At 43.8% G+C, this 20386-nt stretch overlaps 2 protein-coding genes across 21 annotated transcripts in view; both read right to left on the reverse strand.

Moving 5' to 3' along the window:
- The window catches only part of LOC137198389 (microtubule-actin cross-linking factor 1-like), a 236432-nt gene that overhangs the window by 101132 nt on the left and 114914 nt on the right, over positions 1–20386 (reverse strand). For all 20 annotated transcript variants that reach the window (XM_067612193.1, XM_067612191.1, XM_067612198.1 and 17 more), the window contains 10 exons: positions 5601–5767; positions 5079–5191; positions 4564–4670; positions 4011–4130; positions 3043–3138; positions 2387–2514; positions 2091–2184; positions 1405–1559; positions 290–593; positions 7–135 (listed from right to left, as the gene is read on the reverse strand). In XM_067612193.1, the coding sequence (XP_067468294.1) occupies positions 7–135; positions 290–593; positions 1405–1559; positions 2091–2184; positions 2387–2514; positions 3043–3138; positions 4011–4130; positions 4564–4670; positions 5079–5191; positions 5601–5767 (1413 nt within the window). The remainder of the gene's footprint in view (positions 1–6; positions 136–289; positions 594–1404; positions 1560–2090; positions 2185–2386; positions 2515–3042; positions 3139–4010; positions 4131–4563; positions 4671–5078; positions 5192–5600; positions 5768–20386) is intronic.
- LOC137198393 (uncharacterized) lies at positions 11233–12958 on the reverse strand. The gene has a single exon (XM_067612212.1). It carries the CDS (start codon positions 12581–12583, stop codon positions 11336–11338), a length of 1248 nt encoding a protein of 415 aa, XP_067468313.1. The 5' UTR covers positions 12584–12958; the 3' UTR covers positions 11233–11335.

Below are 20386 nucleotides of genomic sequence, written 5' to 3' on the forward strand. Positions count from 1 at the left end.
GTGTACCTCATAGTTGCGTGCCTCCTGCAGACTGCTCATTAGCTCCTCGACTGCAGTGTGTATGTTATTGTGCTCTTGGAGGTTGTTTTCTACAGAAGGAAGATCTGCTCCCCATTCGGCACGCTCCAACAGCTCCTGAAACACGCAGAAACCAAGGTTGACATGAGGGTCAAAATAAATACAGTTTGGGAAACTACTTTCACTTTTTTTGGAGCAAAGGTGCAAACAAGTCTGTAATAAAAAGTGATTTCTCTTAAATATCTATAATTTAAATGCTACAGCGACTAACTTGTGTCTCCTCCACCCATCCGAGCAGCTCATAGATGAACCTCAGGCTGCCTTCGTCCTCTGATGAAGACATGGCCACGAGCTGAGAGCGGGCCATTGGTCGCCGCAGGAGCGCGGCACCGACGGCTCCCACAGCACCCACAGCTCCCAGCAAGGTCTGGCCCAGTGACAGGCCGCTGTCAGTGGCTCGCTGGCTGGTCTGTTCTGTCACGGTGCTCCCCAGGGCCTGAGTGAAGTGGCCTTTCCTGTAGACGCTGGAGCACTGCAGTCTGAGGGAGACCAGCTCCTCTTGAAGGCAGGAAACTCTGGTGATGAGACAAAAATATATATATTTACTGGAGGGGAGACTTATTCTTTTACTTGATTTAATTTCCCCAGACATGCAGTGATACATGGAGGAAGCAGCTGTCTCCGACTATGAGAGCAGGAATGCATTAAAATCATAAGATATATGTTTTTAAATGTGCATTCATCTGTCTAATGGAGCACATAACTGTCTCACCATCTTCCTCTAAATGCTTAAATCATCGGGGAATTAATAAAGGGCAGATTGTCAACTTCTTATGAGATTTGAGGGGAAAAAATGCTCAAAGGTCAGATGATACATTTTTTCCAGATTATTTAATTATCTTGAGAGATGTGCTCCTATTAGAATGTAGATTGTCTGATAAGGTTATATTTGCAGTCCCTCATTAAAAGGGCATCAAACAATCACAGCCTTTCAAAATGGCTATTTGAGTAAGATTCATAACATAATAATGTTATGTTAAAACTGGTGGAGTAGCATGCAGATGAGCTACAAGACGGGGATTCTCTTTTTTTTCATTTTTGATTTATATCAGAGGATTTTAATACACTTGATAAACAATAGAAGGTGAAACACATTAACTGTAGAAGATAATTATAGGATTTAATGGCAAAAGCAAAGCAACTTGTTGACCAACAGTTTAATGAAGTGTAATGAGCCGTTTGTACTCCCGCTTATTAAACTAAATTGTCTTTATTATACTAATTAAGTATACAAGGACCACTTTGATAAAGTTGAACCCTTCATTCAGGGCAGAATCACTGCCACACTAACCCTAACCTCTACAGATTCAACACCAACAGACTCACCTGAACACCAGCTGCTCCACCTGGTAGTATTTCTCATCTCGGAGGACTTTGAGCTCCTGGTTGAGTTGTCTGATCAGAGACTCGCAGTCCTGCAGGTAACAGGCCAGTTCTCTCTCACACTGCACCGGCTCGCCGCTCTCGACTCGAGACATATCCTGGACACCGGAGGATTGCATGGTTTGATCAGATTTTTTGTTTGTTTGCTTTGTTCTTTCTTTACTTAGGTATGGTGCACTGAGGTTTAGTGTATCCCCAGGCACGGGCTCAGTAAAATAATACATTAAAACCTAAGTAGGTCTTATGAGGAAAGTAGGACAAAGCTGCAGCAAATATCAGAAAGATTAATATAGTAAAAGTAAGAATATCACAAATGGGGGTTACAATGTAGTAGTAGCTGAAAAACCTGTTGAGCATCACTATTTTGACTAAACTCTCTTCCTTAAAGCGGATGATCGGGGAAAAAGAACATGTAGAGGAAGGAGAGGGTGTGTTTGCAGAAAGCAGGGGAAAGTGGTGAGTAAATATTTATTGTCCCAGAAGGGCGCTCGCTTTTACAGCTTAAACACATTAACACATTTTAAATTACCGTGTCAAATGATTTACTCCGCATGTGTGCATGTGTGCATGTGTGTGTGTGTGTGAGGAAATTAAAAGGGGTGTTAGATCAAAGAGGTTTCAGGACTCACAGCCTGTAACGTGTTCTTAGCGAGGGTGAGTTTCTCCTCACAGTCCAGAGCCATGTTCTGGATCTTATTGGCTCTCTGAAGCAGCAGCTCTAGCCTGAAAACACACACACACACGCACACACACACACACAGAAGGACAAAGGTTAAACAGGCATCTCATTGAAAATCAGACATGATGGGAAATTGAGTACAAGGAGTTACATCAGCATTTTCAATTTAATTATGTACATCCTGTTGAAAGTAGACATTTTAATGGATTTGTGTGTGTGTGTGTGCGTGTGTGTGCTTGTGTGTACCTCTCCACCGCAGGCCGTAGAGCCTTCTCTCTCTCCAGCATCTCCAGGATTAGTTTGCCCCACTCCTCCTCCAGGTCATTGGGATGGAGGCCCTGAGGAAGCTTAATACGACCAAATTCTATCCACACCTAGAAAAACACACACACACACAGTGGCTGAATATACACCCAACATCCCATCATGCTTCGGTGCAAGTGCACATACCGTACCGTAAAACGCACTAACAAACTCCATTAAATGACTCCATTACATCAGCGGTTATATTTCCGAGCGATCATAAGTCACACCGCAGACAAACACTCTGGTAACATCAGCTGAGTGGGAATAAAGGAGGAACTATTATCGACTATCATGCGTTTGTGTTCAATTAAACAATCTGCCGCATTGATAACAGAGCGACGGTGGCGATCGCTTGGCTTCGGGAAACAGATGTATGACTAAAATCGAGCATCGGTAAGCAAACCTTCTATTTCTGTCTCTCGTTGACATGCTCATAATGCCCCTGAGCTCAACCCCATGATGCACAATGAGCCCTGCGCATGCTGCCAAATCTTGGTCAACTTCTGACTCATTTCCCCCCCCTTGTCTTCTCTTCCTTTCCTTCGTGTTTCTCCTCCTCCTTCCGTCCCTCCCTCCTTCTTCCTGTTCACGCTTACCTCCAGCAGTTTGTAGAGGTGTTCGACGTGACCTTTCTCCCTCTCCTTCGCGGGGATCTCTGTCTCTTTGAAATGGACGTACTCGTTGTAAAGTGCCTGAAGAAGGAGAGACACAGTTAGTTATTGATGAACACTATGGGGTCAATATTGACACGAGCCTTGTTTAAGGTCAGACACAAAGTCAATACCTGTTATCAGAAGTAAAAGCTTTGTAATCACAGTATCTCTCCAAGGACGCTCAGCAGTCAGTTTCTCTACAGACATCTCAAGCCATGTATCTGACTTCTTCCTTTTCTCCCTCTTCTCTTTCGTGTCAACCATTATTTCCATCATTCCCTTCCTCCCTCAGCCTTACTTCTGCAAACTAACTGATTCCCTTAATTCACCTGTGATTCATTTATTCTCCTTTTCATCTGAATTCTTCACTCTCTTTTTATGCTCACTAAAAACCAGTGTCTGACATCATCCATTTTCCCTCTCCCTCCCTTCCTCCCTCCCTCCCTTCCTCCTTCCCTCCCTCCCCTCTCTGTCACTTTATTTATTCTCTGAAGGTTTTACAGAAATTGCTTGTCAGCTCCCTTTCTTCCAGGCTGCATGCTGGAGAGGCTGTAGAGATAAAGCTGAGAAAATAGATGAATATAGATACAAGATTCTCACCACGGCTGAATACATTTGTGAGAAACGCCTGTATTCATGTTGCTGAATTACAGCACACAAGATAATAAACATACAGCACTTCTGTGTGTCATCAATTTTCACAAGATTAGGTGGGAAATATTTGCTGTTTTGAGGGTTACTGAACGTTACTAAAGAGAATGCGTGTCTTTCCCTTGACCTTTCTTTTATTCTTTGTGCATTAATTTGCTTATGCGGACATAAACTCGAAGACTAATTACTAACTAACTCAATAAACTAAATGTTAATAAAGGTAATAAAACAGTCAACAGGACAGGAGTATGAGCGCTCACCTTGAGTTCCACAGGATTTTGAGGGAAGTTCTTGTTGGCCATGAGGGCCGTATGCTGGCGGCTCCACTGGAGCAAAGAGGTGAACCTGGACTGATACTCTGACCAGCGGTGGTCCACCTCCTGATGACGGAGGAGAGAAGAGAGGGAGGAGAGGAGAGAGAGGAGAAGATGAGAAGCAGTGACTTCATGGTGGGAAATGATACATAACAAATTCACAGGCTGCCTCAAATATCGTAAAAGACATTGTACAACATTTTTATAAAAAATAATGTATTATAAATCATCAGACCACTGTTAAATTAATTGCATCATTATTTGAAAGTTCCAGGTCATTACTTGTGGAGCTGCACACTTGACTAGCAAATAAAATGGGAGTTTAACATCCGCAGTGAGACTGAAGTAACAAAATGAACACTTAAAACACAAAGTACAAACAACAATGTGAGTGTTGTAGGAAATTCCGCTAACCAGAAGAAAAGGGTGCAACATCCATCTGTTATTATGATAAATGAATGAGGAGTAAAAATGGTGTAAATGGGTGAAAGTGACATACGTGTGCGGCGATGCCCTCTCCTCCCTCTGGGATTTTGGGGAAGGCATCATAGATGGAGGAGACGTAGGTGATAACTGACTTCTCATCTGGAGATGGAACATCGACGTCTGACAGGAGAGAGAATGAGAGATGTTAAAGAATAAATAGCTGCAAGAATAATAAATGTACAGATGTGACAACAACTGGACATTCAAACCACTAGAAAACTATATTTTTATCTTTCAAATACAAAATATGGAGCCATATAGAGGGTATACAGAAAATATGGACAATTAAAATGAAAAACAATTAAAAACATGAGGCATGTTCTTATATTGGGACATAAACAGACAAAAAAGCTTCCCGAGCAGCATAAATAATATGTAGCTATTGACCTTTTTTAAGTGAGGAATCCATGAGTACAGTAGAAGCTCATTAGACAAAACTCATTTATTAAAATGTGAAGTATCATAACATTGTAACTCTCAGCCTGACAGTTTATCAGACAGTTCATTTATTCAGATAAACAGTCTCACCCTCGGCATCCAGCAGTCTGGTCACCCCTAACGACTCGGCGATCTCGAAGGCCTGCTCGAGGTTCTCACGGTTACTCTGCCGTGACACCACCTCCATGTCGATCAGGTCTGGCCTGGAGAACACACACAGAGGGGGACGTGTCGGTGTGTTTTGTGTATTTGTGTCTGTCTATACAGCCTCTAATCTGCTGTATCTATTTACCAGCTTCTGCTTCTATTGTGTGTGCAGTGTACACAAGCCTACAGAGCCTTCAGAAAGTCCTGAACACCGTTGCAATTGAAATATTTTGTCACGTCATGTGTTGAAATATCTCATGTTAAACTGGTATTAAATCCCTCTGAATAAATATTCATGTAGTGTCATCTTGAGCACACTCAGGCCTGGGTTTATCTGCATAGTTCTGTGTCAGCTTAGTGAACCTTCATTGGAGGATTTTCTCTATTTCAGCTGGGAGTGTCACTGAGAAAGGCGTTGCATGCTAATGGACTACCGGTATCTAACTCTAAATACAGTCCTCTAACCTGTATCTGTGCAGCAGAGCGTTGAACATGCGTCCGTCGCTCCAGGATGAGGTGAAGTTGACACAGCGGAGGCCGGGGTAGCCTTCTGTCGCCTGCTGGCTCCATAATAACAGTTTCTCTTTGGCTGTGAGGTCGCCTGACTCTCCGCTCACATAGATCTCTGAAATCTGGATGGAAAAAAAAGAGAGAAGGGGTCAGTATTGGGATATCCCGTCTTCAGAAATGCTATCAGAAAAACAAAATGCTGGGGAAAAAGAGAGAGAACAGTAATCCTCTGTTAAGTTGTGTTGCCAGATGTGCTGAAACAAACCGAGTCTCTTCTATGAAATCAAGCATCCACACATGAAATCTTTGGAATTCAGCTTTATGCTTTCTAGATCTTGCTCCATTTATTATGTCCCATCACAGCGTGCTCACTAGCTCCACACCAGTCTCATCATAGTAACATACAGCAGACAAAATGAGCTTTTTTTACTCTGACATACAGTCACAGCTGCAGCCACGGTGAGTCTGCAGAAATATCCGACTCCTTTTCTCACGGACGCAAACTCTCCGGAGAGGTTTATGTCAATTTGATCCGACCTGTCGTCTCCCTGCTAAACCTCCATTTGTCTTCCTGGCAATTAACTCTCAATATGTGTGTGTGTGAGTGAACACGTATCTGAATCAGTTAATTTATGAAATTAGATATTAATGGCTCGTTTTTTTTTCTTATTCCATTTCCTCCCTCCATCCACAGTCTAGCCCGCTCATTAGCTGCCTGCCTCCGACACGTCTCCTCTCCTCTCCTGCCTCCTCTCTCCTTCATCTCCCACTGTCTCCCCCACCCTCCAACTGTCTCATAACTTTCTCCTGTTCTTTCATCTGTTCTGCTTCAGATGCTGATCAATCTGCTCTGCCTTCTAATACTTAATAGTTCTTTCCACCGACAGTGTACTGATACCAAACACGGATACGCCTTTAAAATCTGTTATTTTCTCAGCCAGGGACTTAAGATACCTACTAGCCTTAAAATTGTTTTGATTTTTCAGCATCAGCCAGTTTTTCAGGAGCAGGTTTTCCATGTTTTTTCTTATTTTAGAACAGAAAGAATGATTACAGCAAGCAAAACCTGTTTTATTGTTCCTATGGTCACCTGACAACTGTTTTAAGACAAACCTGAACCTATCCTTTAATTTTTCATTTAAACTTTCTGGCTTGTATGACAGTATATGTTGATCTGGGACAAATTATACTTGTTAACACAGAGGCGACAGATGCCTTTTTCTGGGTGCTGTTATACATGTACGGTACATGTTTACTTGGGGTGCGTCTGAAGGAGAAGTTGAGCTTCCATGGAGACTTGACAGCTGCTTTATTTATGTGTTTTCCCCCACTGAGCTACATGACCACTTTGGCCGTTTTCCCTCCTCTGCTGCATCCTTCTTCTTCTTCTCAATTTGCTCTTTTTTTAGGTCCCTCTGTCTACCGTGACAAAGGCAGAGTGATATATTTGCGGTAACTGTGCTTGGCTGCCGTTATTGTCATCAGTATTCATCCCTCCTTCCCTCACTCGTTGTCCTGCACTCCTCCCCTCTCTCACTGTCTTTCTGTGTCTCTCCCTGCTGCTAATGTAGAGCACTATGAAGGTCCAGTGTTGTGCCAGGAGACTGCAGCAACAGCCAAAAAGACGAGGAGGGGGAGGGAGAGAAGGGAAAAGAGATGAAAAAGGCGAGCAGGCTCGACCACGGAGGAGAGGGGGTAACTTGCAAAAACATACTGCATAGATACCAGCTTCACAATCTGTTCAAGTCCACATTCATTAAAAAAAGACGCCTGCATGCCCACATACATACAAAAAAACACAGTTCTAAAACTGTGCTGCATTAATGAGGACACTTCACTCCCAAAAATGTTAACATAAAGTTAAAATAGGTAAACGTTTCTGGCACAGAGCTGTGGACGCTCGCTGCAGTCGACTCCAGGCACCAGACACTCCCTCTGAACGCTACATGACTATCAGCACACATCCATCTATCCTTAAAAGTGTTGACATTTCTACCAGCGTCTCATTGAGCACACACACACATTACGACGAGCAAACAGAGACGCGCAACGGAATCTGTGACTTGACGGGGAGTCGACAACAATGCGGATTCTGCTGTGTGTTTTCCCGCAGAGCTCCGTCTCTCTGTATGCATCTACGACCTCCTTTGCAGAGAAATACCCAGCATCTAATCCTCCGGCTGAATATTGATACAGCACTCTCTGTGTGTGTGTGAGGGCTGCGTCTGCACAGAGGGCCCACACTGTCCCTGCAACAGTGTCTCATACATCCGCTGTTTTCTGCACATCTGCCATTTATTTATTAATATATGAGAAAGGGTTTTTTCCAAGATGATTCGAACACAACCTGTGGTACAGTAGTTGTCTTGTTGTTGTCTATGTATGACTTGCGCACAAGGTTATGCATTAGGCTGGAGCGAACAATGTGTGTAGTCATTAGAGCATGTCAAACTCACAGCAGCTGCTTTGCTAAATTAGCCTGCTAGCAAACACAGGCGAAAAAAACAAGTGTTTAATTAACTCGACTGACTCCTCTGAAGCTCTAACTTGTAGCTTTAGAGCCAATAACAAGACAGTCCCCCTGTCATACTATCCAAAAGGTAATCAACCTTCCCTTTATTTCTGTTCATATGATACTGATAATTAGTGATCTGACACCAACAACAAACTAATAACATTTACCGCACAACTAGACTTCCTGCTTCATTAAATAAATAAATGAATGAATGAATGAATGTGACCAGGTAAACCTTCACATGCACTTTTCTGGACATAAGACTCAGTTAATGCACCCATTCAGACAACAAACAATGTAATAATACTGTATGTGTGAATATGACTGATTATAGTTCACAGTAAGTATAGGCTACGCACGCAAAAACAGATCAAAGCACCGGTCACATGACATGCCTATCATTGTGTTAAGTTTTCACTTCTCTCTGCAGTTGTACATCCTCTGCATGATATGATATGTGCAGCATAATTGTTCATGTGCAAGTCTGACTCATACAAGCACACGAGCAGAAACACAAAGAGACATATGAGTGAGATAAGAGCAGGCAGCAGTTCAGTGGAGCTGTGATGCAGTCACATACATCTATGATCCACCAGCAGCCCCCCCCCCCGCCCCCCGGGGGCTCTGGTTCGGCCCTCTTTTAGAAACATGGCCTCTTTGAAGTTTGCGGGGTGATGGAGGGAGAGCGAGGGATGGAGGGAGGGAGGGAGGAGATAACAATGAGAGGAAAATGGAGGATGGACAGGAGAAGATAAAAGCAGAAAAAAATACGGTTTGATTGTTTTATTGGCACTTAAAACATAATGTGCCTCTCTAAACCTCTGGTTTTAAAGTCCTTAACAATGAAGGGTGGATGAAGGATAGATAGACAAGTGATGGATCGCTGGATAGCTTCAGACATCTGAGTGGTGGTTTTTAATGTGGGTAGGAATCCCCTTGAGGCTGAACGAAGCAGCCGTCTCACTGATGAATGCGCATTTCAAATCCTTTTTTATGCAGAGAAGGGTATCACACACACACCCACACACAAAGGACAGCTGCACTTTAAACCCAACACATAGACATCCTGACACGTACACACACACACCGCTCCCATGACACAGGAACACAGACAAGCCAGGAGTATTGATTATTTCTACCCAGTAAAAAAAACCCCTCTTAAGCATGGATCTCTGTGGAGCTGGGATCTACCGGTATCAGTGTGTGTTTGTGTTTTTTTTCCATGACTCAGCATCAAATGAGAGATGTAGCACTTAACCGAACCTAACATGACGTCACCTGCTGTGCTGCACAACATTACTGTACTGCCTTCATCATGTGTTGGAGGACTAAACAAACTGTGGCAGCTGTCGTGGAAATCACCTGTCAGTCGCTGTATTACTGCAGTGGATGCAGCAGACTTTTCATTTTCAAGGCGCAGAAGAGCTTAACAGCTGTAAGTTTAATGCTTTCGCCCACATCATTCTTGCAACTGAGCCCCAACTCCTGTAAGCCAAATATAAACACATCCGGTACAAACATAAACTAAGCTGAGGTCCATCTAGATACCGCTTTGCAAAACACTGAGATCAAGAGCTTTCAGTCATGATAAATTAAGAGTCACACCCTCTACTCAAAACACAACATACTTTGTGGGTGAATTGCATCGACTTTTGAAGCCTCCGTCGGTGATGTAATGCTTATGGATTCCTCTCTGGTTGATTGTTGTAAATTGATACAAACAGAGAAGGGACAAAGAAGCCAATTTCCCATTTATATCTGGCCGGCTATCAACAAGAGTAATGGATGGAAAACCCTCCAAAAACAACCAACTTGGCACAGATATGAGGCACTGTACCACAGACGCTTCTTGACAATGATTTACTTAAGTGCTATAGCAGGTTGGGATGGTAACCTCAACACTTTTTTGGTCCATATCGTACCAAATTGTGTCTGTGGTACTGCGCATTAAATATCAAAAGCTGGCATTAAATGTACAGTAAGATTCAGAATCTTTATTATTCTTTGATCAGAATCTTTGACCTGATTGAAATCAAAGTTTTGCCAGTTTTAATTTATCATAACAAAATACATGTGCGGCTATATAACATTTAAAGTTTAGGTTCTTAAGTAAAAATGTGTGTAAGTTTGGCTATCAGTACCAAAACTCTTGTATCGTATTGACACCAGTATTGGCCCTACCGGTGGGTAGTTTGTGACTAGGCAACAAACTGCTAGATTTGTGTAGCAGCAAACAAACAAACAGTCAAAATGTCATGTAGAAACACTACAATGTAAATCTCCAACAGAATAGAGTTGTAATAATGTTAAATGAACCGATCTCACCCTTGCTTAGCCCCAAACAACCTTAACCTTTTTCAACCACAACCACCAGCGCAAGACGGACAAAAACAGTTATATTCTTTGCCGGGTAGAAAATGACAAGTTTCAGTTTTCAGCTAGAGGAAACCCTGTCATTTGATGCAATGACCCTTCCTTCACACATACACACGAACGCTCAGCCTGTCTGTCTCTCACATTCTAACAGACGTCAGCGTCGATCGAGTGTGTGTGCGGTGTGAGGAAACTAACAAGCAATGGAAAGACAAGAAAGGGAGGGAGGGAAGAAGGATATTGGGGAAGAAGGATGGAGAGACAGTCTGTTCTGCGTTGATTAGGCTCTGGGGACAGAGGCGGGAGGAACGGAGAGAAAGGCACAGCGCCTTTCAAGAGCTGATAACAACACACACATATATATAACCCTTCACGACCACAAGCATGGTATACAAAAGACAACAAAGGCACCCTCAGGGGTAATGTGTTCAGATTGCTTGTTTTGTCCAACCAGCAGTCCAAAACCCAATAATACTCAATTAATAATGATGAAAACCTGCAAATCCTCACATTTTAGAGGCTGAAAACAACAAATACTTGACATTTCCTTTGATAAAAGATGGTTAATGCATTACGATAATTGTTGATTAACTTTCTGTCAAGCAATTAATAGATTAATCCAGGGGTCCTCAACCTTTTTGGACCATTTTTTGTGTAATCATATTGTTTCCTGGTAGCAATGGTCTGAAGGCTTGGTTCTGGTCAGTGGCCGTGGAGGTTGGAGCCACTGGATTAGGCAATTAATTGTTGTACTGTAGCACTAATCAAGAACAGGATAAAGATAAAGATTCAAGAGAGTTAGTTAAAGGATTTGGTGTCTGAATGACAAAGACAGAGATAGATAAAGGCAAACCTGTGGCAGGTATTTTACAGTTGCCTGTTGCAGAGGACTCTCTATCATGGAGTCCAGTCTCTCTGATGAGCTACTGGTCAGCCCTCCCCAGTCTGTCTGACTGGGAGTGGTGCCCGCTGTTTCTGGAGAGGTCAGTGGCAGGTCACTGGCATAGCCTGACTCCAAGATAGACGACCGCTCTTGTGCACGACCCCGAGTGTCCAAGCTAAATCCTCTGACATCCATAGTCTCCTGAATCTGCATTTGGTTGGACATGAAGAAATCCCCTCCAAACATTGCGGCTCTACTTTTGTCCTCCTCAGAAAGTTGGACTTTGAGGATATTTCCTGTGACAGGAGACGGGGTAGGGGGCTCTTTGTGCACCTCCACCTCACTGTCACTTTCACCCCTCCACACTGGAGAGCCATAGTCACTGGGGTACACTGTCCTCACCACGCAAAGCTTACCGTCCACCTCTCGGATATGGACCACACCTTTGCGCTCCCTCTCTGAAGGTGTCGCCCTTAATGTCTCTGCTGCTTGTCCTTTTTCCCCACCGTCCCCTTTCTCCTCTTTCTCTACTGTCCCCTTGTCTTTTTTCTCCTTCTTTTGTCGGAGTATCCAGGGTTTCTCGAGGACCCCTTGGACTTTCTCCCTTACGCGACAGACCCTTCCTCCACCTGGGGTGGTACTGCCCAGGGCTGCGGCTGTGTTGACCGGGGAAGTGGTGGTGGTTTGGCTTGGGATGCTGGAGACATCTATGATGGCACTAACAGTGTCTTCCTCCCCTGGAAGGCAGAAGACCCCCCTCCAGGCTGGACTGGGATTGGGGGACACTTCAAGTATTCTGTTGCCCAATAGACCCCCAACAGTGGCACTCACAGAGCCAGGCGAAAGAGTATTGCTGTGCAGATTTATTTTGGAATGAATAAACTGGGCATCAGGCACTGTTATAGGAGTCCTAGCTATGTTGCTAAAATCTGAATCTACCGTTTCTACAATTGCTCCTTTTTCCTCATCATCGTCATCCTCTTCCTCTCTTTCATCAAGCTCGTGGCTTCTTTTTCGTCCAAAGTAATCCTGTCCTACCTCGCCTTTCCTGCTCTTTTTGCCCTTGTGCTTACGTCTGAAACGTAGGCGTTTCTTTGGTGAAAGTGGTGGGGCTCCACCGAGTTCCCCCTCCCGAGGAGGCCTGACACAACCCATGGAGTTCCCCATCTCTTTTATGATGAGAGAGAACAATGGATTTTAAAAAAATAAAAGCAAACCACAGAAAATACAGGCAGTTAATCCATCGGAGAAGCCAATTTAATGTTCATTTAGCTTTGCAGTTGTTTAGGAGCAAAATCCCATCCTTCTAAAGACAGACACTGAAGAGGAAATATTCAGATAGGCTGGCGAATGACTGACAGCTCCTTCATCAATCTGTCACCTGTGAGAGATGTAAAGTTAAGAAGAGCAAGTCGAGCTCCATTTTGCCTTAAATAACACCAGATGAATATAAAAATGGATGGATGAGCTGTCACTGAAGGAGAGAGGAGGAAAGTCAGTCTTTTCCTCAGGCAGTTATTGGTGTGGTCACGGGGCAGGCAGCTGCAGACTGACGTGTCTCAGTCGCCCCCCCCCCCCAACTCCCCCCCCACGTCCTTCCGCTTTCCTTCACCTCACCTGACTTGCACTCAGGCAATTCAGTGGGTAGCCCTGCTCTCCCTGCTGTTTAAGAGTGTATGTGTATGTGCAGGCGGCTGGCTGCTTTACTTGGTCTGTTTTCTTGATCCCAGAAGATTTGTGGTCGCAGTCAAGGACACAAGGACACAGTTATGTCAGCAGAGCCACACGAGAGAAGAAAATAAATTCGGTTAGGGTCAGGCGCCTGATTTATCACTGTGCTTCTGGCAGGTGAGCTGTTACCCAGTGTAAGGCAATATGTCAAGAAGGATGATGAGTTTGGGAGAGAGAAGAAGGTATTGCAGTCCAGCGTCACACACGCACTGCATGTGTGCAAGTGTGAAAGTCTGTGAATGTATTTGCAGGATTTCTATGAGTGCTGGAATCTCAAGAAATCCGATGTCACTCTTTGATTCAATATTATAATTCCTTTGAATAAGAGTAGTGACTGCTATTCAATGAATTCAAACATCGCCTGTTGCTATTCCATCCAGGTTCCTTCTTCCGTGTCCAATAAACCACAAAGTATCTCTAAGATTTGTTGTCAGCTTAAGGTGTTGCTGCGATCCGGGAGCTCTATCTACACTCAGATCCAGCAGCTATCTGAGCTCATGAATTAATGATGCTCCTCTCTACTGTGGTAATGTTATTGCAGTGAGAAAGGAGAGAAGTAAAATCCGTAGCGTAGGTCAAACCCCACAACAGAGATCGTAGAAATCCTATCTGTCACGGTAGTCCTAGTGGAAATAGTATTAATGGTGATGCTGTCGATGCCTCTCGTAGTAACGGCGAGCTCGGTGTCTCATTCTGTCGAGGCAGCACAGCGTCCAGATTGGTTGTGGGTGAGAGATAGTGTGCAGTCAGCCAATGCTGCCACAGATTGCTGTGAGATTCAGCCAATACTCTGACAGCTTGCTAAATACTCAATCAGAGCATCGGCTTCCCGCCCCAATGCTTCTCCTTGTCATCCTCCCACGATTTATCCTGCTCATTAAGCTCATGTGATGTGTCAATCCTTCCAGCCTATGTGTGTGTGTGTGTTCCTGTTGTTGTCAATATGTTGGAATCCAAAATTGCTGGTGTTCATTTCTCCCATTGATGAGATTTTCTTGTCCAGGGCAGCCAGATACCTGTGAAATCATCTCAGTGTAGACCAGAAGTAGGGAGCCGGTCTGAATCTATAGGCAACCGAAAGCAGACAGACTCCACCTTAAGCTTCCCAGACAGCTTAGCATCACATGACTGTCCCCTGGATACCAGTGTAAAGATTCCCCCCCACCTCAATGTCAGACTCCCTGATGACCAGAGTTGGCTGAGAATTGTGTTCCGATACTGTCCAATCATAAACCTCCTGTGTTCTGCTGTCAGTCTGCCAGTTACTCAGGGAAGCTTCCCCTTCATCAGGTGGTGCAGTGCGACGATGCAACAGCCTGACAAAATCCACAGTTTGCAGGAGGTGGGGGGTATTTAGACCATGTCTTACACTGAGGCAAAAAAAAAAGGAAGAAAAAAGAAGGCTCTCGTTTTTGTCGTCTTTCCTCTCTGGTGCCTTTTTCGTCTCTTAATAGCTCCACATGTCCACTTGATCTAATTAGGAGGATGCATCTGGGGTAGGAGCTGGACTCTGAAGCAGAAGAGGAGGAAGGGAGCAAGAGATCGGTCCTCAGTTCGAGTAGCAGACCTAGTTCGCGTACAGATGTTTATCTGGAACAGAGCCAACAAGGATTGAGTGTCCACTGAAGAGCGGTCCTGAACTTCACGCAGCACGGCGGCGGAGGTAAGGACAAGGGTCGGCACGCATGTCCCCTTTAAAAACAAAGACATGCAGGGAGCAAAACCAGGCAACACAGGGCGTCTCCTGCTAAAAAGGAGGCTGTGTCTCCGTCAGACAAGCGTGGCTGGATTGATCCAATTGATACGGTGGAAGCTAGAGAAACAGCAAGTGTGTGGCTGTCCAAGAGAGAGTGTGAGCGTGTGTTTGTGCCTTCAAGGATGGGCGGTCCCCTGGTCAGCTGTGTGCGAGCCCTTCTGCATACGTGTACACCAGTGTGTCTTGTCCTGGCTGTGCGTTTGTGGTTTGAGGCCTGCTGATCAGGGGAAGCCGGGAGCTCCAGTGACAGCAGGCAGCCTGGATTCGTCTCTCCCACGGCTTGCTTCGCTGCTCCGCTTTATCCCTCGCTCGCAGACGCCGGCAGAGGGAGAGAAAAGCTTTTATCTCCCGGCTGCTGCAGCTTCACACTCTCTTCTGCTCGCTCTCTCTCACTCTCACAATCCACCCCTCCCCTCCTTGGCTCTCCTCCTCCTCCTATCCGCTTCCTTGTTACTCCTGCCCTCACTCTCCCTCTCACACTCTCTCTCTCTCTATGTCTTTCTAGCTCTCTCACTCGGCTGTTAGTGAGCAGTTTTCTATGCCACAAACACACATTTGCACACACACTTGACCCAAAAGCTTCCTTGAATGACAGGCTGCAACAGGAACAGGGAAAAAACAGCGAGCAGGAAAGAAATCAAATCTAAACGAGACTTGCGTCTCGTTTCTCCAAAATGAGAAACAGGAAAGCACTTCAATCTGCCTCTCTCTCCCTCTCTCTCTCCATCTATTCCCTCCAATCTCCATCTGCCCAGCAAGCTACAGGTTATGAATGGTTGTGAGGTGAAAAGGGAAGGCAGAGGGAGAAAGAGAGCGAGTGAAGAGATTTGAGGGAATTAAGAGGAAGTTGTAAAGGACAGAAGAAAAAGAGGAGGGAACAGACCAAAGCTGTGAAAGGATCAAAAGCTGAGGGGGGAGTAAACAGGGGTACACACACCTACTGGTTGTATTTCTGAAAACAAATGAGCTGGAGTTTTAGAGCAATATTGAATTCACAGGATTTCTGCATAAAAATGATGAATTACCTGGATTTTACAGGCATTTAATCCACTGGATTGGCCAAAAATAGCTCTTTTCCATCAAATATACAGTTAGTGCTGTGCTGAAACAATTAGTCGATTGCTTGACTGACAAAAAATATTGATAATTAAATAGTTGAAGTCATATATCAAGCGAAACTGCCAACTAAAAAGCAATGATTGTTCCTGCTGTTCTCTGTTGTATCATTGTAAACTGTATCTTTGGGTTTTGGACTGTTAATCTGACAGATATCATCTTTCTGAAGTTGTGATACTTATCATTTTCTGACATTTTAGAGACTGAACAATTACTCTGGAAAAAGTTAAAAGATTAATCAACAATGGGAAGTACCATTAGTTGCAGCCAGGATGGAAAATTTGATCCACATTGTCTTCCCAACATGTCACATATCTAACTCCTACACCGTCCAACACATTTAAAAGGCCTGTAGCTACAATCTTTAACAGTTCCTATAGGTTTCCACCCACCATCACTGCACACAAGTTAAATAACACAGCCCAGACAGTGCATGTGATCCTGTACAGTATAGCTCTAACACTGCGGGAGAAGAGGATTCGTCACCAATTGGCACCAACGCTGCAGACGTATGAGCTACTCTGCATATACAGTAAGTGCCTCATGTATGGAAAATGTTTTCACAGAGACAGATATGGATGGAAAACCACTAACAGGCCTTTACTCTGATGTGGTGAAAGCAACGGTAATCCATCTTCTCCCAGTAACCGAAACCATAAGAGAGCACCATACACACAAACACACACACACACACGCAAAGGGCTTGAACCAATGGGAAAAAAGCGCTAATCAAGTCCCCGAGGCTTTCATCCCTTGACTGTGGCTACATGCCATCGTGAGCTGTGCTAATCAGACTGCAACGTTCATCTGAACCTCATGCCAGCTTTTCATAAGACACAGCCGCTGCATGTTGGACTGTCAGAAGCTCTTCTGATCATAAATTTGGTTGCTCTTTTGGCGATAATGTGCACTGATGCATAGAGATTGATCTTGATTTTAATGATTGTAATTCGTCGGGCCGCAGCTGAGCTCGAGAGTAGCTTCAAGAAGCTAAGCCTTCGTGTTCTTACATCCCAAGGCTGATCTGAAAAGTAAATTTGAAATCAAACTTTAGACACACTATTTCACTACCGACCACTGTTAAAAACCAATTACAGTGATGAAAGGCCCTCTTCACCATGCTGTAGATATTTCTGGCAATGCAAGCACTTGAAAGCAGCAATCTACAAAACTACAAAATCATATGCAGCTGTATTGCTGCCCCAAGCTAGCATGATAGAATATGGAGAAATATTATAATGAACTCAAAGACCTCTGACTTATTTACATTACTGAACAAGATTAAACGATTGATAAACACAAACGATAAAAGACTGAACATAAAAAAAGTAATTGAACCTAATTTGTGTTGCTTAGAAACCTTGTGACTAACTGTTACTGTGTTATGTGAGAAGGAGTAATAAATGTTGAGGAGGCAAAGGGAGATTTTTTTCCAAGAGCTACATGTTCCATGCACTCGCCTTTTTTCTTAATGCTGATCCTGTTTCTGCTCCAAACAGTGTGCTCAATGGCGGCGTTAAAGAACTGTACATAACCTATCGCTACATACAGTTGATCAATAGTTTGAGCAATATATCAATATAGCTAAACAGCTAGAGTAAGGTACTACCACAGCTTGGGTTAGGAGCTATCTAAGCACTGAGGAATGCTTAAAACATACATGTGCGTATTTTTTGCAGTGTAGTGCACTGTAAAACAATATTCAATTAATAGCAATTAACTTCTTTAAATGGGCACTACAGTCTGAAGTGAAGTCTGTTATAACTGACACAGATGGTGATCGATTGATGCAATAAAGTTAGTACTTAAGAATGACACAAATGAACCGGCCCCCACCTGCTGATTCTGCCTTGCAGCAGCTCGGAGAGGCGATGATGAATTTCCTCACCAGCCCAAAAAAATTAACTCACTTGGCATTAACGCTGGCATACAGCTAGCTTAGCAAACCACAGGGTGCAGCAGGAGCAGTGCATTAATGTATGAAGAGATCTCTTTATACATCCATGGAGGAGTGCCCAAGGACAGGGACTTCCAACGAGCCGGGTCATCTTCAATACTGAGCTTACTGGTGACACCTACTGGTTTAATGGAGTAACTACAGCAAGGACAAATTATGATAGATTTCTATCATTACTGGTGGGTTAAAGCTGTGTTTTTAATTGCTCTGACAATCACAGCTGTGGTAATTCATAACAACCGCAATGCCAAGTATGCAGTCACAGTCTTGCAGATGAGATTTATGCTTTCACTTTATTCATTTTAAGTCATGTGCTGGACAGAACACGGCTGTCAGGAAGGCAGATATTTGCATATACATTGAGGAGACTAAATCACGTCTGAATTTAAAGCTATTTGGTTTCAGCAGGACTGCTGAGGAAGCAGGATTACCACACAGACAGACCTCATGAGTAACTTGACGTGTTGGTGAAATAATCACTAACAACTAACAACAGCTTTGACCCAAATGAAAAATGATAGCTGGGAGAGGGTTCCTATAATTAGCTGGTGCCGTGAGTCACTCATTTGCACATACACATCCCGGTCACAGAGACCTGGAGGCTTGTTTCCAGAAATGGCTTCCTCATCATCATCATCATCATCATCATAATCATCATCATGATCATTAGACCAAAGAGGCCGGTGGGAATAATGTAGAAATTATAGATTACTCTAGTGATCTGGGCCACATATCTTAGTGAACATTTGTGTCATGTCAACCACAACAAACACTGCAGCGGCTTTAAGAGCTTTCTGCAGCTTTCTTTACACTAATTTCCAACTGTGAGCTGTGATTGGACAAGTGCTGGTCGATATATAAACTAGTATTTTGTATTAATATCACACTGAGTCAAGAGGCAAAACAATATTGCTTGTATATTCAAGATAAGAGTTGAAATCTTAATATAGCATATAGCATAGAGTTTGGGAGTTAGAAGGGATAACATGATGCAGAACATATGCGGAACATGAATACACACGTGGTCCCTCTGATACACCAGAATGCATTTAGAAAAAGTGATCTAACCGCTAACATGCTGCAGGAACACAGAGCTCTGTGTGTGTGTGTGTGACTGGAGTTTCTCACTGCAGCTCTAATTTAAAAGTGTCGTCATCTCCTGAACCTAATGAACTCTGGAAACACTGAAACCATTTGCTACTCTGCGTGGGCCAATTCCCTCTCTCTCTCTCTCTCTCTCTCTCTCTCTCTCTCCCTGCTTTTTTTTTTTTTTTTTTAACCCTCTTTCAATTTATGTCCTCCACAACTCCTGCAGCCTGTTTCAACCCTCGTCCTGTCCATCATCTCTGCATCACTTCATCCCTCCTCCTCTCTCTCTCTCTCTCTCCCTCTCTCTCTCTCTCTCTCTCCCTCTCTCTGTGTGTAACAAGATGTTCTGCTGACTCACGCTCACTGAATCGTTTGCCGGGGTGTCATGCACTACTGTTTCCATGGCAACCGTCTGGCAGTGTCACCTTGCTGCGGGTCACGTCACAGCACATTCTAGTGGTCGACAGCAGCAACTACATCTGGTTTCATGAACCATAATATCTGAAATCAAATTTTTACTCATTTGCTCTTGTGTGTAACATAGCTGCCATGCGTGACTGGGAACAAGTGGTAATTAGGGTCCTGCTGTAATGATTTGAATGGAGTACAACCCTATCTGCAGGCTACGGTGGAAATGATTCCACATGGGGAAATGACTGACCGTCTAGATTAAACACACTGCCCTTTAGACAAGATTTATTTCACCAACAAAATAATAATCACACTTCCTCTCAACGATGCAGCGTTGAGAAGCTGCTTTTCATTTAGACCTTGTAGCTGAAGATCATCTAAAGTGGTTGTCAGCTGCAATGCAGGCGGTGTTTTTTTCTGAAATTATTGAGACTTTGCATATACAGTAAATGGTTGTTATTAGCGAATATGCTAATCACTGCGGGTGTAGTATACAGTATGTCTTGTTAGATAAAGGGAATCTATAAGAGTTGTTATATTTATTTATATATGGTGTATTCCTTCCACTTGTACAGTAACGCTACAGTAAAGATACAGCAAGCCTGAAGCTCTGGAACACACTGTAAACCCAGGATCAGGGTTCATATGAAAGACATGGACTTGAGCATGTTGCCTCCTGTGCTGCTTTAATGCAATTGCTGTCAAACAGCCAAAAATGTCATACAGAGTCGTAGAGGACGACCTCCGGCAAGGGCCTCCCAGAGACACGCTAAGGCTAACAACGCAAATAAAAGACAGATATGCACAAAAACTTTAGAACAAAGTCACATTGAACGCTTGCATAAAATACTTCAATGAGTGCAGCTACAAAAACACACGTGTAAATCCAACACACACTCACTAACACACC

Source organism: Thunnus thynnus, chromosome 15, assembly GCF_963924715.1.
Source record: "Thunnus thynnus chromosome 15, fThuThy2.1, whole genome shotgun sequence".
In the NCBI taxonomy this organism is placed as follows: Eukaryota; Metazoa; Chordata; class Actinopteri; order Scombriformes; family Scombridae; genus Thunnus; species Thunnus thynnus.